Source organism: Bubalus kerabau, chromosome 13 (assembly GCF_029407905.1).
Source record: "Bubalus kerabau isolate K-KA32 ecotype Philippines breed swamp buffalo chromosome 13, PCC_UOA_SB_1v2, whole genome shotgun sequence".
Classification (NCBI taxonomy): domain Eukaryota; kingdom Metazoa; phylum Chordata; class Mammalia; order Artiodactyla; family Bovidae; genus Bubalus; species Bubalus kerabau.
The window spans coordinates 74261474-74278787 of NC_073636.1; the positions used below are offsets into that span (position 1 = coordinate 74261474).

The 17314-nt window shown below is 43.4% G+C and overlaps 1 protein-coding gene across 1 annotated transcript; it reads right to left on the bottom strand.

Moving 5' to 3' along the window:
• Window positions 1-14511: 14511 nt before the first annotated feature.
• On the bottom strand, window positions 14512-16858 carry LOC129625116 (antileukoproteinase). The gene is made up of 4 exons (XM_055543262.1): window positions 16705-16858; window positions 15903-16061; window positions 15281-15430; window positions 14512-14699 (listed from the first exon to the last, which is right to left on the bottom strand). The coding sequence occupies exons 1-4, from the start codon at window positions 16784-16786 to the stop codon at window positions 14695-14697; spliced, it is 396 nt and encodes a 131-aa protein (XP_055399237.1). The 5' UTR covers window positions 16787-16858; the 3' UTR covers window positions 14512-14694.
• Between the last annotated feature and the right edge of the window lie 456 nt (window positions 16859-17314).

Sequence of the window (17314 nt, forward strand, 5' to 3'; positions counted from 1 at the left end):
AGCCTACCAAGCTCCTCTGTCCATGGGATTTTCCAGGCAAGAGTACTGGAGTGGGGTGCCATCGCCTTCTCATTTGTGCAAACCCATAGACTGTGTAACACCAAGAGAGAGGCTTACTGTAAATGATGGACTTTGGGTGATTGTGACGTGTTGATGTAGGTTCACTGATCGTAACCACTCTGATGAGGGATGTTGATAATAAGGGAGGCTATACATGTGTATAGGGGCATGGAGTATATGGGAAATCTCTGTATATTCTTTTTAATATTTACTTGTTTATTTTTGACTGCACTGGGTCTTTGTTGCTGCCCACGGGCTTTCTCTAGTTGCAGCGAGCGGGTGCTACTCTCCAACTGTGGCTTCTCTTGTTGTAGATCAGGAGCTCTGGGCACTCAGACTGCAGTAGCCGTGGTGCTTGGCCTTAGTAGCCACACAGCATGTGAGATCGTCCCAGACCAGGGATCAAAGCAGTGTCCCCTGAATTACAAGGTTGACTCCTAACCACTGGATCACCAGGGGAACCTGGTACCTTCTTAATTTTGCTATGAACCTGAAAGTACTCTAAAAATGTTAAGTCTTTAAAAAAAAAAAAGAATTAGGGAAGCAAAAGGAATTTCTAGACACAAATATTTTTAAATTCATTGATGAGAGTTTCATTTTTAAAAAGTGATCATTGTCAAAAAACTGGAGAAGTACCACTGCTTCTTCAGCATGTGTGTAACCCAGGAGTTTATTTCCTTTCAGGGCTTGGCTTCTTCTCCCTGCTGCAAGATGATACATGGGCTGGACTGTATTTCCCTGAGCCTGAGGTCCTCAGTCTGGAATAACCCACGCTGGAGTTAAGGGAAGGATACAGCGGGATGATCTGGTGAGGTCTTTAGCATTCCATGTTTCCCAAAATTATCCAGAGTGGGCACTGACCCGACACAGTTTACCTGCTGTCAGTTACAGATGAGCTTTATTTGTGCGCATGTCCAGTGGATACTGGGTGGATGAGAGGAGGGGCTGAAGGATAAACACTTGTCAGTTGTGTAGTCTAAATCTACACAAAGAGAAACATTTTCCTAAAGCTGCCTGTAATTTGCAAAGCCATCCTCCCCACCAAGCATTGACCTTATTTCACAAAGCAGCCCTTTTGTTCCTTTGGAACTGAGACTCTTCGCAATCTATGGGGAATAAGAAACAGTTTATAGAGAAGACAAGCCAAGGCTTTCACAGGACCACGTGCCCAGGCTTCTTGTCTGAGGTCTCAGGCAGGTCTCTTGCCTCCTCCCCACCCTTCATCTGGAAGGAAGGTGTGACTTGCTTTGTTTCCAGCGCATTTTTTCCCTTGACTGTGATTCCACTGTGTATTTCATGTCCTCTTTTCTGGTCTATGTTACAAAACAATTTCCCAATGTCGTACAACTTCATCAATATCTTGACCTTCATCAGAGTGGAGCCACATCTGTCAGCTCTTGGGTACACCGTGCACTTGGCTTGGAAAGTCCACTCAGGAAATAATTATAGAGCTGACCTCAGTTAATGACCACATTGTTGTCCTCTTCAGGGCTTTGTGATCATTTCTGTAACTCCACTGGAAAAACCAGTTGTGTCCAGTTCTTGGTTTCTATTAAAGATTATGTGTATGTGTAAATCCTTCTGCATGAGTCATGTTTTCTTTAATTCTGATTTCTCTGAGGTCAGATACCTAGAGGTGGAATATACCAAGTCAAAGTGTTTGGATATTTTTTAAGGCTTTCAACACCAATCATCCCTACTCTCTGTTTTCCCTAAGGCCCTCAAGAAACTCAAATGAGGCAGAGGATACAAGTGAGGGTGTTAAGAATTTTACAGTGTGGGCACTTCCCCGGTGGTCCAGTGATTGAGACTCCATGTTTCCACTGCAGGGAGTGCTGGTTTGATACTTGGTCAGGGAACTAAGATTCCACATGCCTTGCAGTGTGGCCAAAATAAATAATAATTTAAAGACCTGGGAACCTATATACGGGTACTCTCCAGTTAAAAAAAAAAAGAATTTACAGGGTACCTGGCCTATAATCAGCCCTCAGGAAGTGCTCTTCTCTTTTGAAAAAGAATCACAACACACATATAGAAAGACACACAAGTGTGCCCATAAACATAAAGATGTAATCCAATGCATCCAGCCTCTGAGTACTGACGCTTTCTCCTAAATAAAACATAAGCTCTCCTGGGCAGCTGCAAACAGGTATGCCAGGCTTATCAAACTTGACTGTGTGTAAGAACCATAAAACACATATTTTGATTTAATAAATCTAGGATGGGGCCAGAGATGCTATACTTCTCGAGCTCCCGAATAAGTGCACTGCTGGTCTGTGGACCACACTTTGAGTCACAAGCAGGTATGTCACAAAGACACAACAGGCTTGTAGAGACACACATGCAGGCATAACTGAAAACCTTCATGAATTTCATGGGCACATGAACTTGTGATTTCTCAAAAAGCACTAGGTAATAGGAGATGGATCTCTAGGGGCATGGACCTATGCTTCATGGGAAAATTTGATCTGTTAGCATCTGCCCAGAACCTAAGAAAAGCTATGATCTGGGAGTGTGAGGGTAGGGCAGCCTGGACATTCTCTCTCTGAAATGAGTGCTGCTCCCATGAAATGGGGCTTGGGGTCCTCAACTGTCCAATCTAGACCTTTCGGGTACCTGGAAGCCTTCACTTCCCCAGGACCATGCCTCTAAATAGCAGCAACCTCCGTCATCTGCCCCCAGCTTCCTAGAGGCCCCAGGGTCATAAAAGCAGGGAGCAATCGGTGAACCTGTGGTTCCCCTTTTCCTTTTCCTAAAAGTATCTTTTGTTAAACAGAATTTTAAATGTTATTGTAGTCAAACTTACCAATCTCTTTATGATTAGTATTTTTGTGTCCTCTTTAAAGAATCTTTCTCTATACTGAGGTCATGAAAATATTATCCTGTATCACATTCTAAAAGTTTTACAGTTTTGCCTGTTATATTGTCTACTTGGAACTGTTTGCATGCTATGAAAGGTTGTGATCAAATTTCTTTTCTTTTTCCTTCTTTTCTGAAAATATGCATAGAGAGGTGGCCATTTGCCCAGTGCCATTTATTGAAAACACTCTCTTTTCCCTACTGGTTTGCCAGTCAACCTGAGACATAAATCAAGTTCCTGCATGTGAAGGGGACTGTTTGGGGGCTCTTTATTCTAATTGGTTTGTGTGAGCTTCGAATTTATTGCTTCTCAGCTCCATATCTATCCTTGATTGCTGGCTTGTAATATGGGAACATTCTCCCTTGTTAGCCAACATGAGGGCTTCCCTGGTAACTCAGCTGGTTACCAGAATCCGCCTGCAATGCAGGAGACCCTGGTTTGATTCCTGGGCCAGGAAGATCCCCTGGAGAAGGGATAGGCTACCCACTCCAGTATTCTTGGGCTTCCCTGGTGGCTCAGCAGTAAAGAAACTGCCTGCAATTAGGGGAACTTGGATTCGATCCCTGGGTTGGGAAGATCCCCTGGAGGAGGGCATGGCAACCAACTCCAGTATTCTGGCCTGGAAAATCCCCATGGACAGAAGAGCCTGGTGGGCTACAGTCCATGGGGTCGCAGAGAGTTGGATACGACTGAGCAACTAAGCACAGCACAGCTGACGTGATGTTAATCTTTATCAGTAGTGGGCGCAGGACAGACACAGGAGGGAGGAGAAAGGGGCTCCTTTTCCTGATTCTGATGTGCATTCCTTTTTCTTGCTCTGGTACCACTACCCTGGTGTGTGATGCCCACCAGTGGAGCTCACCCAGCAGGTATGTTCAGTGGAACCCCGCCTAGCCAGCTCCCAGAAGAGTTCCCAGGACAATCCAGCAGGCTGCTGCTTCCTGGTCGAGGTTTCCCAGTTAGTTCAATAGCACCCCCAGCAGGCAGCTGCCGGGAGCATCCCTCCCGCTCCCCCAGCCGGCCTCTGCCCTCGGACTGTGGACCAGCTCTGGTTTGGGAAAACTCAGCCAACCAACTTCTCTGCCAACCAATGGACTGCCACCACATCCTCTCTGATAAGTCTGAATCTTAACCTTGGAGAGGATTCACTCTCCAGCAAGTTTGTTCTTTCCTTGACTACTTACTCTCCCTCAGTCCTAGAGATTTCTTTTTTCCCTTTTTAGTTGTAAGTTTCATATTAAACCTGCCTGGCTCACATTGCTGAGTTTTTGTCTGTTGTATACTGTTGGTCTGTGAGTCTATCCTTTGCCAATATCACAATATTTTATTTACTTCAATTTATGCTAAATTGTAATAATTTGTAGAATAAGTTTTACTGCTTTCTTCCTTTTTTTAATGGCCACACTGCATGGCATGTGGGATCTTTGTTCCCTGAACAGAGATCAAACTGAAGTCCCCTGCTTTGGAAGGCAAATTCTTAACCACTGGACCACCAGAGATGTCCCGGTCTTGTTCTTATATTCTTCATTTAGGTTTTTGTTATTCTTGTCTCTTTGCTTTTCCAAATACATTTCTTCAATAGCTTCTGCAAGATACACACACATGTAAACAAACAAAGCAACAATAACCTATGGGAATTTTTATTCATGATGGTACTGAATCTATAAATATATCAGGGGAAAGTACATCTTTATGATATTCAGTTCAGTTCAGTTCAGTCGCTCAGTCGTGTCCGACTATTTGTGACCCCATGAATTGCAGCACACCAGGCCTCCCTGTCCATCACCAACTCCCAGAGTTTACTCAAACTCATGTCCATCGAGTCGGTGATACCATCCAGCCATCTCATCCTCTGTTGTCCCCTTCTCCTCCTGCCCCCAATCCCTCCCAGCATCAGGGTCTTTTCCAGTGAGTCAACTCTTTGCATGAGATGGCCAAAGTACTGGAGTTTCAGCTTCAGCATCATTCCTTCCAAAAAACACCCAGGGATGATCTCCTTTAGAATGGACTGGTTGGATCTCCTTGCAGTCCAAGGGACTCTCAAGAGTCTTCTCAAACACCACAGTTCAAAAGCACCAATTCTTTGGTGCTCAGCCTTCTTCACAGTCCAACTCTCACATCCATACATGACCACAGGAAAAACCATAGCCTTGACTAGACGGACCTTTGTTGGCAAAGTAATGTCTCTGCTTTTGAATATGCTATCTAGGTTGGTCATAACTTTCCTTCCAAGGAGTAAGCGTCTTTCAATTTCATGGCTGCAATCACCATCTGCAGTGATTTTGGAGCCCCCCAAAAATAAAGTCTGACACTGTTTCCACTGTTTCCCCATCTATTTCCCATGAAGTGATGGGACCAGATGCCATAATCTTTGTTTCCTGAATGTTGAGCTTTAGGCCAACTTTTTCACTCTCCTCTTTCACTTTCATCAAGAGGCTCTTTAGTTCCTCTTCACTTTCTACCATAAGGGTGGTGTCATCTGCATATCTGAGGTTATTGGTATTTCTCCCAGCAATCTTGATTCCAGCTTGTGCTTCCTCCAGCCCAGCGTTTCTCATGATGTACTCTGCATATAAGTTAAATAAGCAGGGTGACAATATACAGCTTTGACATACTCCTTTTCCTATTTGGGACCAGTCTGTTGTTCCATGTCCAGTTCTAACTGTTGCTTCCTGACCTGCATATAGGTTTCTCAAGAGGCAGGTCAGGTGGTCTGGTATTCCCATCTCTTTCAGAATTTTCCAGTTTATTGTGATCCACACAGTCAAAGGCTTTGGCATAATCCTTAAGGTTTACAATTTATGAATATGGTATCTCTTTCTTTCTTTTTAGGTATTCTTTAATTACTCTTGAAAAATGTAATCGTTTTCTCCATAAAGATTTTGCACATCTTTTCTTAATCTTTGTTGATTTTTTATGTGACTGTAAAAAGTTCATCTTTAATTGTTTCTGGGATATAGAAATATAATTAGTTGTTTACTGCTGAGTGCTGATCTGCCAGAATCAGAGACCAACATCCATGCCCAGTACAGAACCATTCCCTGGGGTGATGGGCCAGCTACCTGGTGGCAGGTTGATTACATTGGGTCACTTGCATCATGGAAGGGACATCAGGGAATAGACACTCTGGATATGAATTTGCCTGCCCTGTATGCAATGTTCCCCTGTATGCAAAACTACCAGACATGTACTTACAGAATGCCTAATCCACCTTGCCTCACAATAACGCTCTGATCAAAGAACTCACTTCACAGCAAAAGAAGTATGGCAATGGGCCCATGCTCATGGAATTCAGCATCATTCTAAAACAACTGACTTTTTAGAACACTGAAACAGCCTTTTGAAGACTCAGCTGGAGTGCCAGCCAGATGACAATACCTTGCAGGGCTGGGGCAAGGTTCTCTCGAAGTCTGTCCATGCTCTCAATCAGTGTCCGATATATCTTGCTGTTTCTTCCATAATTAGGATTCATGGGTTCAGAAATCAAGAGGTAGAGATGGAGGGGCACCTCCCACTATGACCACTAGGGAGCCACTAGCAAACCTTACCTTTTCGACCCCTTGACTTTGTGTACTGTTGGCCTGGAGGTGTTGGTTCTGGAGGGAGGAACATTTCCACTAGGTGACACAGCAGTGATCCCATTGAACTGAAAAAAGCAAAAATAAACATGGGACCTAATTAAAATTAAAAGCTTCTGCACAACAAAGGAAACTGTAAGCAAGGTGAAAAAACAGCCTTCAGAATGGGAGAAAATAATAGCAAATGAAGCAACTGACAAAGAACTAATCTCAAAAATATACAAGCAACTCCTACAGCTCAATTCCAGAAAAATAAACAACCCAATCAAAAAATGGGCCAAAGAACTAAACAGACATTTCTCCAAAGAAGACATACAGATGGCTAACAAACACATGAAAAGATGCTCAACATCACTCATTATCAGAGAAATGCAAATCAAAACCACAATGAGGTACCATTTCACGCCAGTCAGAATGGCTGCTATCCAAAAATCTACAAGCAATAAATGCTGGAGAGGATGTGGAAAAAAGGGAACCCTCTTACACTGTTGGTGGGAATGCAAACTAGTACAGCCACTATGGAGAATAGTGTGGAGATTCCTTAAAAAACTGAAAATAGAACTGCCTTATGACCCAGCAATCCCACTACTGGGCATACACACCGAGGAAACCAGAATTGAGAGAGACACGTGTACCTGTGTTCATCACAGCACTGTTTATAATAGCCAGGACATGGAAGCAACCTAGATGTCCATCAGCAGATGAATGGATAAGAAAGCTGTGGTACATATACACAATGGAGTATTCAGTTCAGTTTAGTTCAGTCACTCAGTCGTGTCCGACTCTTTGCGACCCCATGAATTGCAGCACACCAGGCCTCCCTGTCCATCACCAACTCCCAGGTTCACTCAGACCCACGTCCATCGAGTCAGTGATGCCATCCAGCCATCTCATCCTCTGTCGTCCCCTTCTCCTCCTGCCCCCAATCCCTCCCAGCAACAGAGTCTTTTCCAGTGAGTCAACTCTTCGCATGAGGTGGCCAAAGTACTGGAGTTTCAGCTTTAGCATCGTTCCTTCCAAAGAAATCCCAGGGCTGATCTCCTTCAAAATGGACTGGTTGGATCTCCTCAGCCATTAAAAAGAATACATTTGAATCAGTTCTAATGAGGTGGATGAAACTGGAGCCTATTATACAGAGTGAAGTAAGCCAGAAAGAAAAACACCAATACAGTACACTAACGCATATATATGGAATTTAGAAAGATGGTAACGATAACCCTGTATGTGAGACAGCAAAAGAGACACAAATGTATAGAACAGTCTTTTGGACTCGGTAGGAGAGGGAGAGGATGGGATGATTTGGGAGAATGGGAGTGAAACATGTATAATATCATATGTGAAACGAATCGCCAGTCCAGGTTCAATGCATGATACAGGAAGCTTGGGGCTGGTGCACTGGGATGACCCAGAGGGATGGTATGGGGAGGGAGGTGGGAGGGGGGTTCAGGATGGGGAACATGTGTACACCTGTGGCGGATTCATGTTGATGTATGGCAAAACCAATACAATATTGTAAAGTAATTAGCCTCTAATTAAAATAAATAAATTTATATTAAAAAATAAAGTTTCATTTTATACTGGAAAAAAAATAAAATAAAACTACCATCCGGGTGCAGCCAAATTAAATAAATAAAATAGGACTTCCCTGGTGGTGCAGTGGTTAAGAATCCCCCTGCCGGTGTAGGGGATATGGGTTTGATTCCCGGGCTGGGAGGATTCCACATACTGCAGAGCAACTAAGCCCATGTACTGCAACTACTGAGTCCACACTCCAGAGCATGTGAGATGCAGCTACTGGAGCCCCTGGCCCAGAGCCTGTGCTCCGCAACAAGAGAAGCCAGCGCAATGAGAAGCCCATGTACCGCAATGAAGAGTAGCCCCAGCTCGCTGCAACCAGGGAAAGGCCTGACAGCAATGAAGACCCAGTGCAACCAAAAATTTAAAAAATAATAATAAATAAAATAAAACTACCATCTGACTACTTTGGGTTTCTCATGTCTCTAAAACAACAGGTAAAGAAGAGGGTTATGGTGTTGGCTGGAGTGGCTGGTCATGACTATCAGGGAAAATTGGACTACTGCTCCACATTGAAGGTGTGGAAGCATATGTCTGGAATACAGGAGATCCCATAGAGACTTGGTAGTAGTATATATTTCACTCTGCAATTAAGTCATTGATTTATGAAGACAAAGGGCTACAGAAGGACAGTGGAAGAAAGTACCTGTAAATACCGGCTCCAACGATGTGAACAGTTACAGGTGTGAGGCCTGTCATAGTCTTGACATTTCCTCCTTATTTCGCTATGAACCCATGTGTGCGTATTTTCTTTCTTTTTTTTGTCTCGTTACCTTATCATGTAACATAAGATGACTTGATGGTAGTATTTATGTATTGTTAATTTTAACATCAGAGTGTTTAAGTTACTGGATATGAAGGAGGAAAGTAAATATCACTCAAGGGCTTTACTTCCTCTTTTGGGAATGGAGTTAATGTGTTTTGGGTTCTATACAGGATAATTGTATCCTCTCTGGCAGGATTATGACCCTGTCATTATTTTACTTGAAGATTAAGTATGGTTTAAGGAGATCTGTTTGGATGCTCAGTCGACTTGTAATGGTTAATTTTATGTGTCGACTTGACTGGCCATGAATGCACAGGTTAAGTATTATTTCTAGGTGTGTCTGCGGGGTTGTATCCAGATGAGATTGGCATTTGCATCTGTGCACTCAGTAAAGTGAATTGCTCTCCTCAGTGTGTGGGGCCTCATCCAAACTTTTGAGGGCCCAGTAGGACAAAAGGTGAAGGGAGGAGGAATTTATACCTTTTTCCTGCCTCTCTGCATGAGATGGGAGAAGGCAATGGCACCCCACTCCAGTACTCTTGCCTGGAAAATCCCATGGATGGAGGAGCCTGGTGGGCTGCAGCCCATGGGGTCGCTAAGAGTTGGACACGACTGAGTAACTTCACTTTCACTTTTCACTTTCATGCATTGGAGAAGGAAATGCATGGGGAGCATGGACAGGGGAGCCTGGTGGGCTGCCGTCTATGGGGTCGCACAGAGTCGGACATGACTGAGGTGACTTAGCAGCAGCAGCAGCTGCATGAGATGGGACATCTCACCTCTTTGTCTCCTGCCCTTGGAGTAAAATTTACACCATCAGCTCTTAGGTCTTCAGACCTAAACTGCATTATACCACTGATTTTCTTGGGTCTTCATTTTACAGATGGCAGATTATGGGACTTAGCCTCCATAACTGCATGAGCTAACTTGTCATAACAATAAATAAATACACACACACATATTGCTATAAAAAAAAAAAAAATATATATATATATATTTATCTCCTATTGGTCCTACCTGTTCTATTTCTCTTAGGGTAGAATCCTAATGTTGTTTAGTTGTGCAGTCATGTCCAACTCTTTTGTGACCCCGTGAACTGTAACCTTCCAGGCTCCTTTCTCCAGGTGGATTCTTTACCACTGAGCCACCTGGGAAGCTAGAAGCCTAATACTCTATGTTAAAAATTACTATTAAACCCCGTGAAAGTTGTCAGTGTGAACTTAAAAACAAAAATTGGTACTGATGAATCTATTTGCAGGACAGCAATGGAGACACAGGCATAAACAACAGACTTGCGGACACAGAGAGGAAAAGAGGAGGGAGGAATTGAGAGAGTAACGTTGAAACCTATACATTCAGTTCAGTTCAGTCGCTCTGACTCTTTGCGACCCCATGAACCGCAGCATGCCAGGCCTCCCTGTCCATCACCAACTACCGGAGTCCACCCAAACTCATGTCCATTGAGTCGGTGATGCCATCCAACCATTTCATCCTCTGTTGTCCCCTTCTCCTCCTGCCCTCAATCTTTCCCAGCATCAGGGTCTTTTCCAATGAGTTGGTTCTTTGCATCAGGTGGCCAAAGTATTGGAGTTTCAGCTTCAGTATCAGTCCTTGCAGTGAACACCCAGGACTGATCTCGTTAAGAATGGACTGGTTGGATCTCCTTGCAGTCCAAGGGACTCTCAAGAGTCTTCTCCAACACCACAGTTCAGAAGCATCAGTTCTTCAGCACTCAGCTTTCTTCACAGTCCAACTCTCGCATCCATACATGACTACTGGAAAAACCATAGCCTTGACTAGACAAACGTTTGTTGACAAAGTAATGTCTCTGCTTTTTAATATGCTGTCTAGGTTGTTCATAACTTTCCTTCCAAGGAGTAAGTGTCTTTTACTTTCATGGTTGCAGCATCTTTTAATTTCACCATCTGCAGTGATTTTGGAGCCCCCCAAAATAAAGTTAGTCACTGTTTCCCCATCTATTTGCCATGAAGTGATGGGATCGAATGCCTATACATTACGAACTATGCCTATACATAACTAATACGTACAATTACTAGCTATGCCTATACATAACTAACCTGTACATTACTGTGTGTAAAATAGATAGCCAGTGGGAATTTGCTGTATGAGGCAGGGAACTCAAACATGGTGGTCTGTGACAACCTAGAGGGGTGGGATGTGGTGGGAGGTTCACGAGGGAGGGGTAATAATATTTTGATATGTGGTATGGCTATCCTCCATTCTTGTACTTTTTAAAAATGTTCTTGGCTCTTCTGCAACCTTTATACTAATATGTGAACTGTAGGATAACTTTGCCAAGTTGTTTTTAAAGATCATATTGGGGTTTTTATTGCAGTTTTATTGAATTTGTAAATGCATTTTTAAAAAGGTGCAATCTTTACCTGATTGAGTCTTTCCAAACACAAACATTAATTCTCCATTTATTCAGTTCTTATTTTAGACCTTCAAATAAAATTCTTTTGTTTTCTTTTTAATCCATGATATTCTGACATAATTTGTAGATTTGTTCCTAGGATTATTGTAGAGTTTGCTTCTTGGGATTATTTATGTCTACTTTTATTATTTCTGACTGCTTTTGGGTAATGTGGAGAAATGCCATAGAATTTTGTATAAACTTTATACCCCACAATTCCAGTGAAATTAAACTTCATCCATTATATTGAAAGTCTTAAATTGTTATGTAGGAAATGATACTGTCTGCCAATAATAACAATAAGCTTCTCTCATCCTTACCCATTTTATTCCTTTATCTCATTGCATATTTTTGTATATCTCATACACTGTTGAAAAATAGTGGTGACTCATTCTATTTATGACTTTAATGACAATACCTCTGAAAATTCAACTTAATGTAGGTTTTGTTTCAAAGTTTTGTTTTTTCCTTTTTTTGGATTAATTTCTATCCTTTCCTTTTTTTTTTTTTTTAAATATTTTGACTGTGCCATGCAGCATGTGGGATATTAGTTACTCGACCAGGGATTGAGCCTATGCCCCTTACACTGGAAGCTCAGTCTTAACCACTGGACCGCCAAGGGGAATCCCCATTTCCATTCTTAATTTTATTGAAGAATTCACATTTCAGTTTTAGGAGAGCTGTTTAAAACTTACTGAATTTTGTTAAGCATTTTGTTTAAGATGTTTCCATCTTTGTTCAGAGCAGACAAAATTGGCATATAATTATTTTTTCTTCTACAGGTCAGAGTATTTGGTTGTAGTATCAAATTTTTACTAACCTCAGCAAATTTGTCATTTATAACTACATAACAAATTGTCCCAAAACAGCATCTTAAAACCATTAACATCATCTCACAGTCTGAGAATTAAGGTTTATTGAAATCCTCATGTGTTTTCTTGAAAGCAATAGATAGAAGTCATGAATATATGCTGACATGGTTGAAATTAAGAAATCTTCATAGATAGCCAAGGAAAGTATGTGTAACCCTTCCCTAAAAGGTCATATAATTAAGGTACATCCATCCATTTTGTAAACCATAAATAATTAGTCTGTTTTGTAAACTATAAAAATCACATTTCTCAGATCATATTATCAAAAGAACAAGAAAGTCTGAATTCTTGTAATTCATATTTTGATCAAGGATTATACAGTGGATTTTTGGAAGGCTTTATTTAGACTTTGTGTGTTTTAATAAATTAATGTTTTAATAAAACCGACTGGTTATGTGTAAGTGATGAAGTGTTATCCCACCACCAACATTAACATAAACCAGCACTGTCGTCTCCCACCTTGTTTAATGTTGTGGATAACCGATGCTAACAATAAAACATTTGGTAACAGAAAAAAAAATCCAGGAACAGCTTGGCCGGATGGTTCTGATCTGGGGTCTCTCACAGGTTATAATCAAGATGTTTGCTGGGACAAGACTAGACGGAGACTGAAAAATCCACTTCCAAGTCGCTCACATGGTGGTGGACCTTGGTTCCACAGAGGCTGTTGACCAGAGACATTAGTTCTACTGGGGCCACTCCACAGATGGCTGAATGTCCTCACGGCGTGCCAGCTGAGTTCTGCCTGAGTAGATGACTGAGGAGAGCACAGCCTCCCAAAATGGAAACTAATCTCTTTTAATGATCTAATCTCATAAGGACAAAATGATCTATCACTCTGCAATGCTTTATTGGTCACACAGACCAACTGTGCAAAAATGTGGGAGGGGACCACATTAGGGTGTGAATACCAAGAGGTGAGGATCATTGGAAGTCAACTTGGAGGGTGGCTAAAATGAATAAAATGAAATATATGAAATTAACATGAAATGAATGACTCATAAAATATGAATTCAGTGCCTCTTCTCCTTTCCCCTCATCTCTGAAATGGTGAATTTAATACATGCAATTGTTGCTCTTAGCATATTGGTTCAAGTTGTATGGACTATTTTCTTCGACCTGTGACATTTTTCAGGAGAGGATTGAATTACAATTTTGTTTTGTCTTTTTAAAAAAATCATTATCTAACTAAGTTCTCTGTTTACTTTAGAATTCATAGAGCACAGAAAAATATGGAGCAAATTTCCTTACTTGGCCCTAGCTCTAGGAATTTCAGCTCTTATTACTTTCCGCTCCACTGAGTGGAGAACAATATCACCCTCCTGTGTTTCTGGCCAAGAACATATCCTCCACGTGACCTACCGTGACAATATTCCTATTATTGGGAAAGGCAGTCTCAAGCATGCATCCCCCACTGCAGAAGAAGGGGTCTTCGACCTGAAATATGATACTTGCTTACCAAGAGATAGAGAGTCCACACAGCCTGTGCCAGACTTACTGCATGTGTAGAAATACCTTCCCCTGTTTCAACCTCAACACATGCTCCTTCATTTTGTGTGTGTGTGCCCTTGGGCATCTGGTCAACGCCACAGCTGCATCTGTCCTCAGCAAGTAAAGAACGGGGTGGAGTCCCTTTACCATTACATGAGAGGAGTGCATGTAGGTAAATTGCCCAGCGTCAGCTGCCAGGAAAGACTCCCTGGCCATGGGAGATCAAAGCCCACTGTGGATGTATCTTATGGGGTTGAAGCATTGTTTCACCCAATGCTTGATTATGTTTTTGCTTTCCTTGGAGATTCTGATATCAATATATTGGGTTGGCAAAAAAATTTGGGTTTTGTCTTGCAGGATGTTATGGAAAGATGCGAACAAAATGTTTTGGTCAACCCAATACAATGGACAGACAGAAGTGTTTGGAGTCCTCCCGCAGGACTGATAATCAGTTCATGTTGTTCTGCTCAACACTTACTTTAAGACAGAAGCAGCCGTGTCTTGGGAGAGAGAAGAAATGAAAGAGGCTCAAGATCACCGCAGAAGGCAAGTATCCACCATTTTTTGAGAGCCTGCAGTGGCCCCTTAACATTGCTATTCATTTTGCATTGCATATACCAGTGCTCCATACACAGTGAGAAACTGATTTTTATCACCACTTTGCAAGTTAAGAGATTAAGATGTTAGAGATAAAGTTGTTTGTCCCAAATCACAGAGCTGAGTCTTTTCAGAACTATGATGTGAACTATGATGTGACTAGCTCCTAAGCCTCTTTTGTCCGCTCCATATCTGTAGGAGGGAAGCCTCTTATCCAGATATTTCCTTATCACTACCCACCCACCTTATCCTCCCCAATGTATCACAGAAGCAGTATGTACAGAGAGAAACATGCTCGTTTTTTTATTGATAAGTCAACAGGCATTTGTTGGCTTCTTCTGCAAAGAAGATATTGGTGTTAGAACCAAGTCTTGCCAAGGAGTGATCCAAGACTGGGCGTAGAAATGGAATTCCCACACCACACAGAGTAGGAATCCAGAGACTCTCCCAAATGGCAGCAATCAGGCTGGGAGAGAAAATGAGATCAGGGCTTCAATATTGGAACCACCCGAGTCATCTTCACATTCTCCCCTCCAAGAAATCCCTTGAGACAGAGAAAATAGCAAGATGCTGATAGATTGGAATGAGTCTTGGTGTCAGGAGGCTGAGTACAAGCCTCTATTTTACTAGAAAACTCTATAAATCAGAGCCTTGAGCTGGATTATCCTCAAAATCCACTGATCCCTTGGGCTTTGACCCTAAACAACATCCTGGAAATAACCTTAATAACACATACTGAACAGTACTTTTGACAATGCACTTTCAAGTTCATTATATCCATTTTACATATAAGGAAGCTGAGACTGAGAGTTACTTGCCCAGGACCCTTACTCAGAAGGGCTGGGATAGAATCAAAGCCATGAGCCATCCTATGGAAATTCTTGCCCTGAAGCCTGGGAGAGAGGGCTCTTGAAGACCACGGAGTCTGGCAGAAACTCTGCTTGGGGTTGGGATCAGGAGTCCCCTGTTCATATGCTGGGAACTTCAGAGGGGTGAGACAGAGAGAGTTGGAGGGAGGGAGGTCAGTCTGCCCCAGCCCCTCCTTACCTTTCACAGGGGAAATGCAGACTTTCCCACACAAAGCCTTGCAGCACTTTAATGTACCTACGCACTGGTTGTCTGTCTCACAGTGATTGAGGGGTTTAAGCATCAGACATTGGCCATGGACCAATGGACACGTCCCAGGCTTCTTCTTAACTGGAGAGAGTAGAGTCATGGGTTAGAAGGCTTAGGCCTTCCACATCACCCCCCCTACTTCTGGGCCGCAGCCCCTGCCCTAGCCTGAGCAGAGAGAATCCCCCTGTGTCCATGACCTCCACGTCCGTCCTGAGGCCAGGAAGTACCCCCTGAACACAGGATCTGTTTCTCCTCTGACATCAAACCCTCAGTCAACGCAGGAGGCCAGTTGTCCAGTGCTGAGTGGTGGGGTGGCTGCCTACTGCCTGGCTATCTGAATGACCAGATGACCATTACCTGCAAAACTGACCTTTTGGCAGACTAGCTGCTTTACCAGCCAAGTGGGTAACTTCCTGTCTGGGGCTGGATGACTTCCTGACAAACTTGGCTGAACAATTCTTGGCAAGGAGGAGGCCTGGCAGGACCCACCCCCGTCTCCCCAAGGCTGTGTCCTTCGTTCCACTCCTCCCCACCAGCTCTTCAACCTTCTCACCTGGGTTTGTGACATTGACAGGGTCCAGGCATTCGGTTCCGCAAGTGTTGAGGCAACATTTCTTCTTGTGTGGACACTGCCAGTCACTACTGCACTTGGGTTTCTCATCTCCAAAGCACTGGGTAGTTTTTCTAGGAGGGCAGGCCCCAGCTTTCAAAGCTTTTGAAGAGAAGTTCAAGAGTTTGGAGGGGGCTGGGTGTTGAGTAGGCCATCACAGCTCCTGGACAAAGCACCGCTCTCCAGCAGTGATCCTCGCCCAGGTGACTGTCCACAAAGTCCGAAGGGAAGCCCCGTCTGGACAAGCTTGATGAAATCACACACATGGTCAGGAGAAAGGCACAGGGCTCCCAGCCAAGGTTTCTGGCCTCAGACAAAAGCAAAGGCTACACATAGGGAGTAAGCAAGGCTGAGGATAATGGAGATGGAGGGAACTAAACAGAGATAAATGGAACTGACTGGGCAGGAGGAGAGCTAGAGCCTGAGGCAGGAAAACAGATTAATGGAAAGAATCAGCAAGAGTCAGACTGATGCCTGGAGTACCAGAGACTAGGAAATAAGGCAGGGAGAGAGAGGAATAAGAACAGCAATGGAGTGAGACCTGGGCTGACAAATGGCAGAGTAAAAGAAGAATTTTCAGATGCTCAGAAGCCCTCACAGAGACCCTGGAGCCCAGGTGGACATGAATACACTCCCAGGGACATCTCCTGAAGCTAAGCTCAGAGTTCACAGTCTAGAGAAGGGTACCTTCCCACACCACCTCTGACGTTGCAGCCAAGATGGTACCAAGGTATCTCCAACTCACCATTTTCAGCACCTTCCACAGCCCAAAGTGCCAGAGTTCCCAGGGCAAGAAGCATAAAGGGGAAGAGGCCACTGAGCTTCATGGTGAGGGCAGGGGTGATGCTGATGGCCAGACCTCCCAATTTATACCTTCACTAGTGGGTGTGGCCTCACCAGCATTTCTTTGGCCCCTCCCAGCTTCCATGGCATAAACAGGAAGTCAGAGACCAGGAAGCTTGATACTAGAGAGACAGTGGCTCATTCCTATCCCGGGCAAGATGGCAAGGTCACTGAAATAACTGCCAGGGAAAAAACAGAGGAGAGGCTGGCCTGGGATATGTCGGCAGGCTTATGAGAAAACTATCTCAGGTGTCCATCTGAACCCTGAACATTGTGGGGGCGCCACGTCCCTTAGCCTTGTTAGTGGAGATGGGGTTAAAAGGTCAACTGCAAGGATGCTATTTAGTCCTGGATTCTTAGGTAAGATGTTGGGAAATGCACCGCTAGTTCTCCCACTCTTGGACTCCCAGGGAATTGTGAAACTCTCTACTGATTGCCTTCTCAAATTTCAGATAACAATGAGACAAGCTGGGATCTGGGAACTGGGACCCGTTTCTCAGTGCTTGCACCTG

Coding starts and splice junctions, on each gene's coding strand:
- LOC129625116 (XM_055543262.1), bottom strand. CDS start 16,786: ATGAAGCTCAGTGGCCTCTTCCCCTTTATGCTTCTTGCCCTGGGAACT. Junction 16,062..16,704: donor TGTGGAAGGTGCTGAAAATG/GTGAGTTGGAGA, acceptor TCTCTTCAAAAG/CTTTGAAAGCTGGGGCCTGC. Junction 15,431..15,902: donor TGTCAATGTCACAAACCCAG/GTGAGAAGGTTG, acceptor TACTCTCTCCAG/TTAAGAAGAAGCCTGGGACG.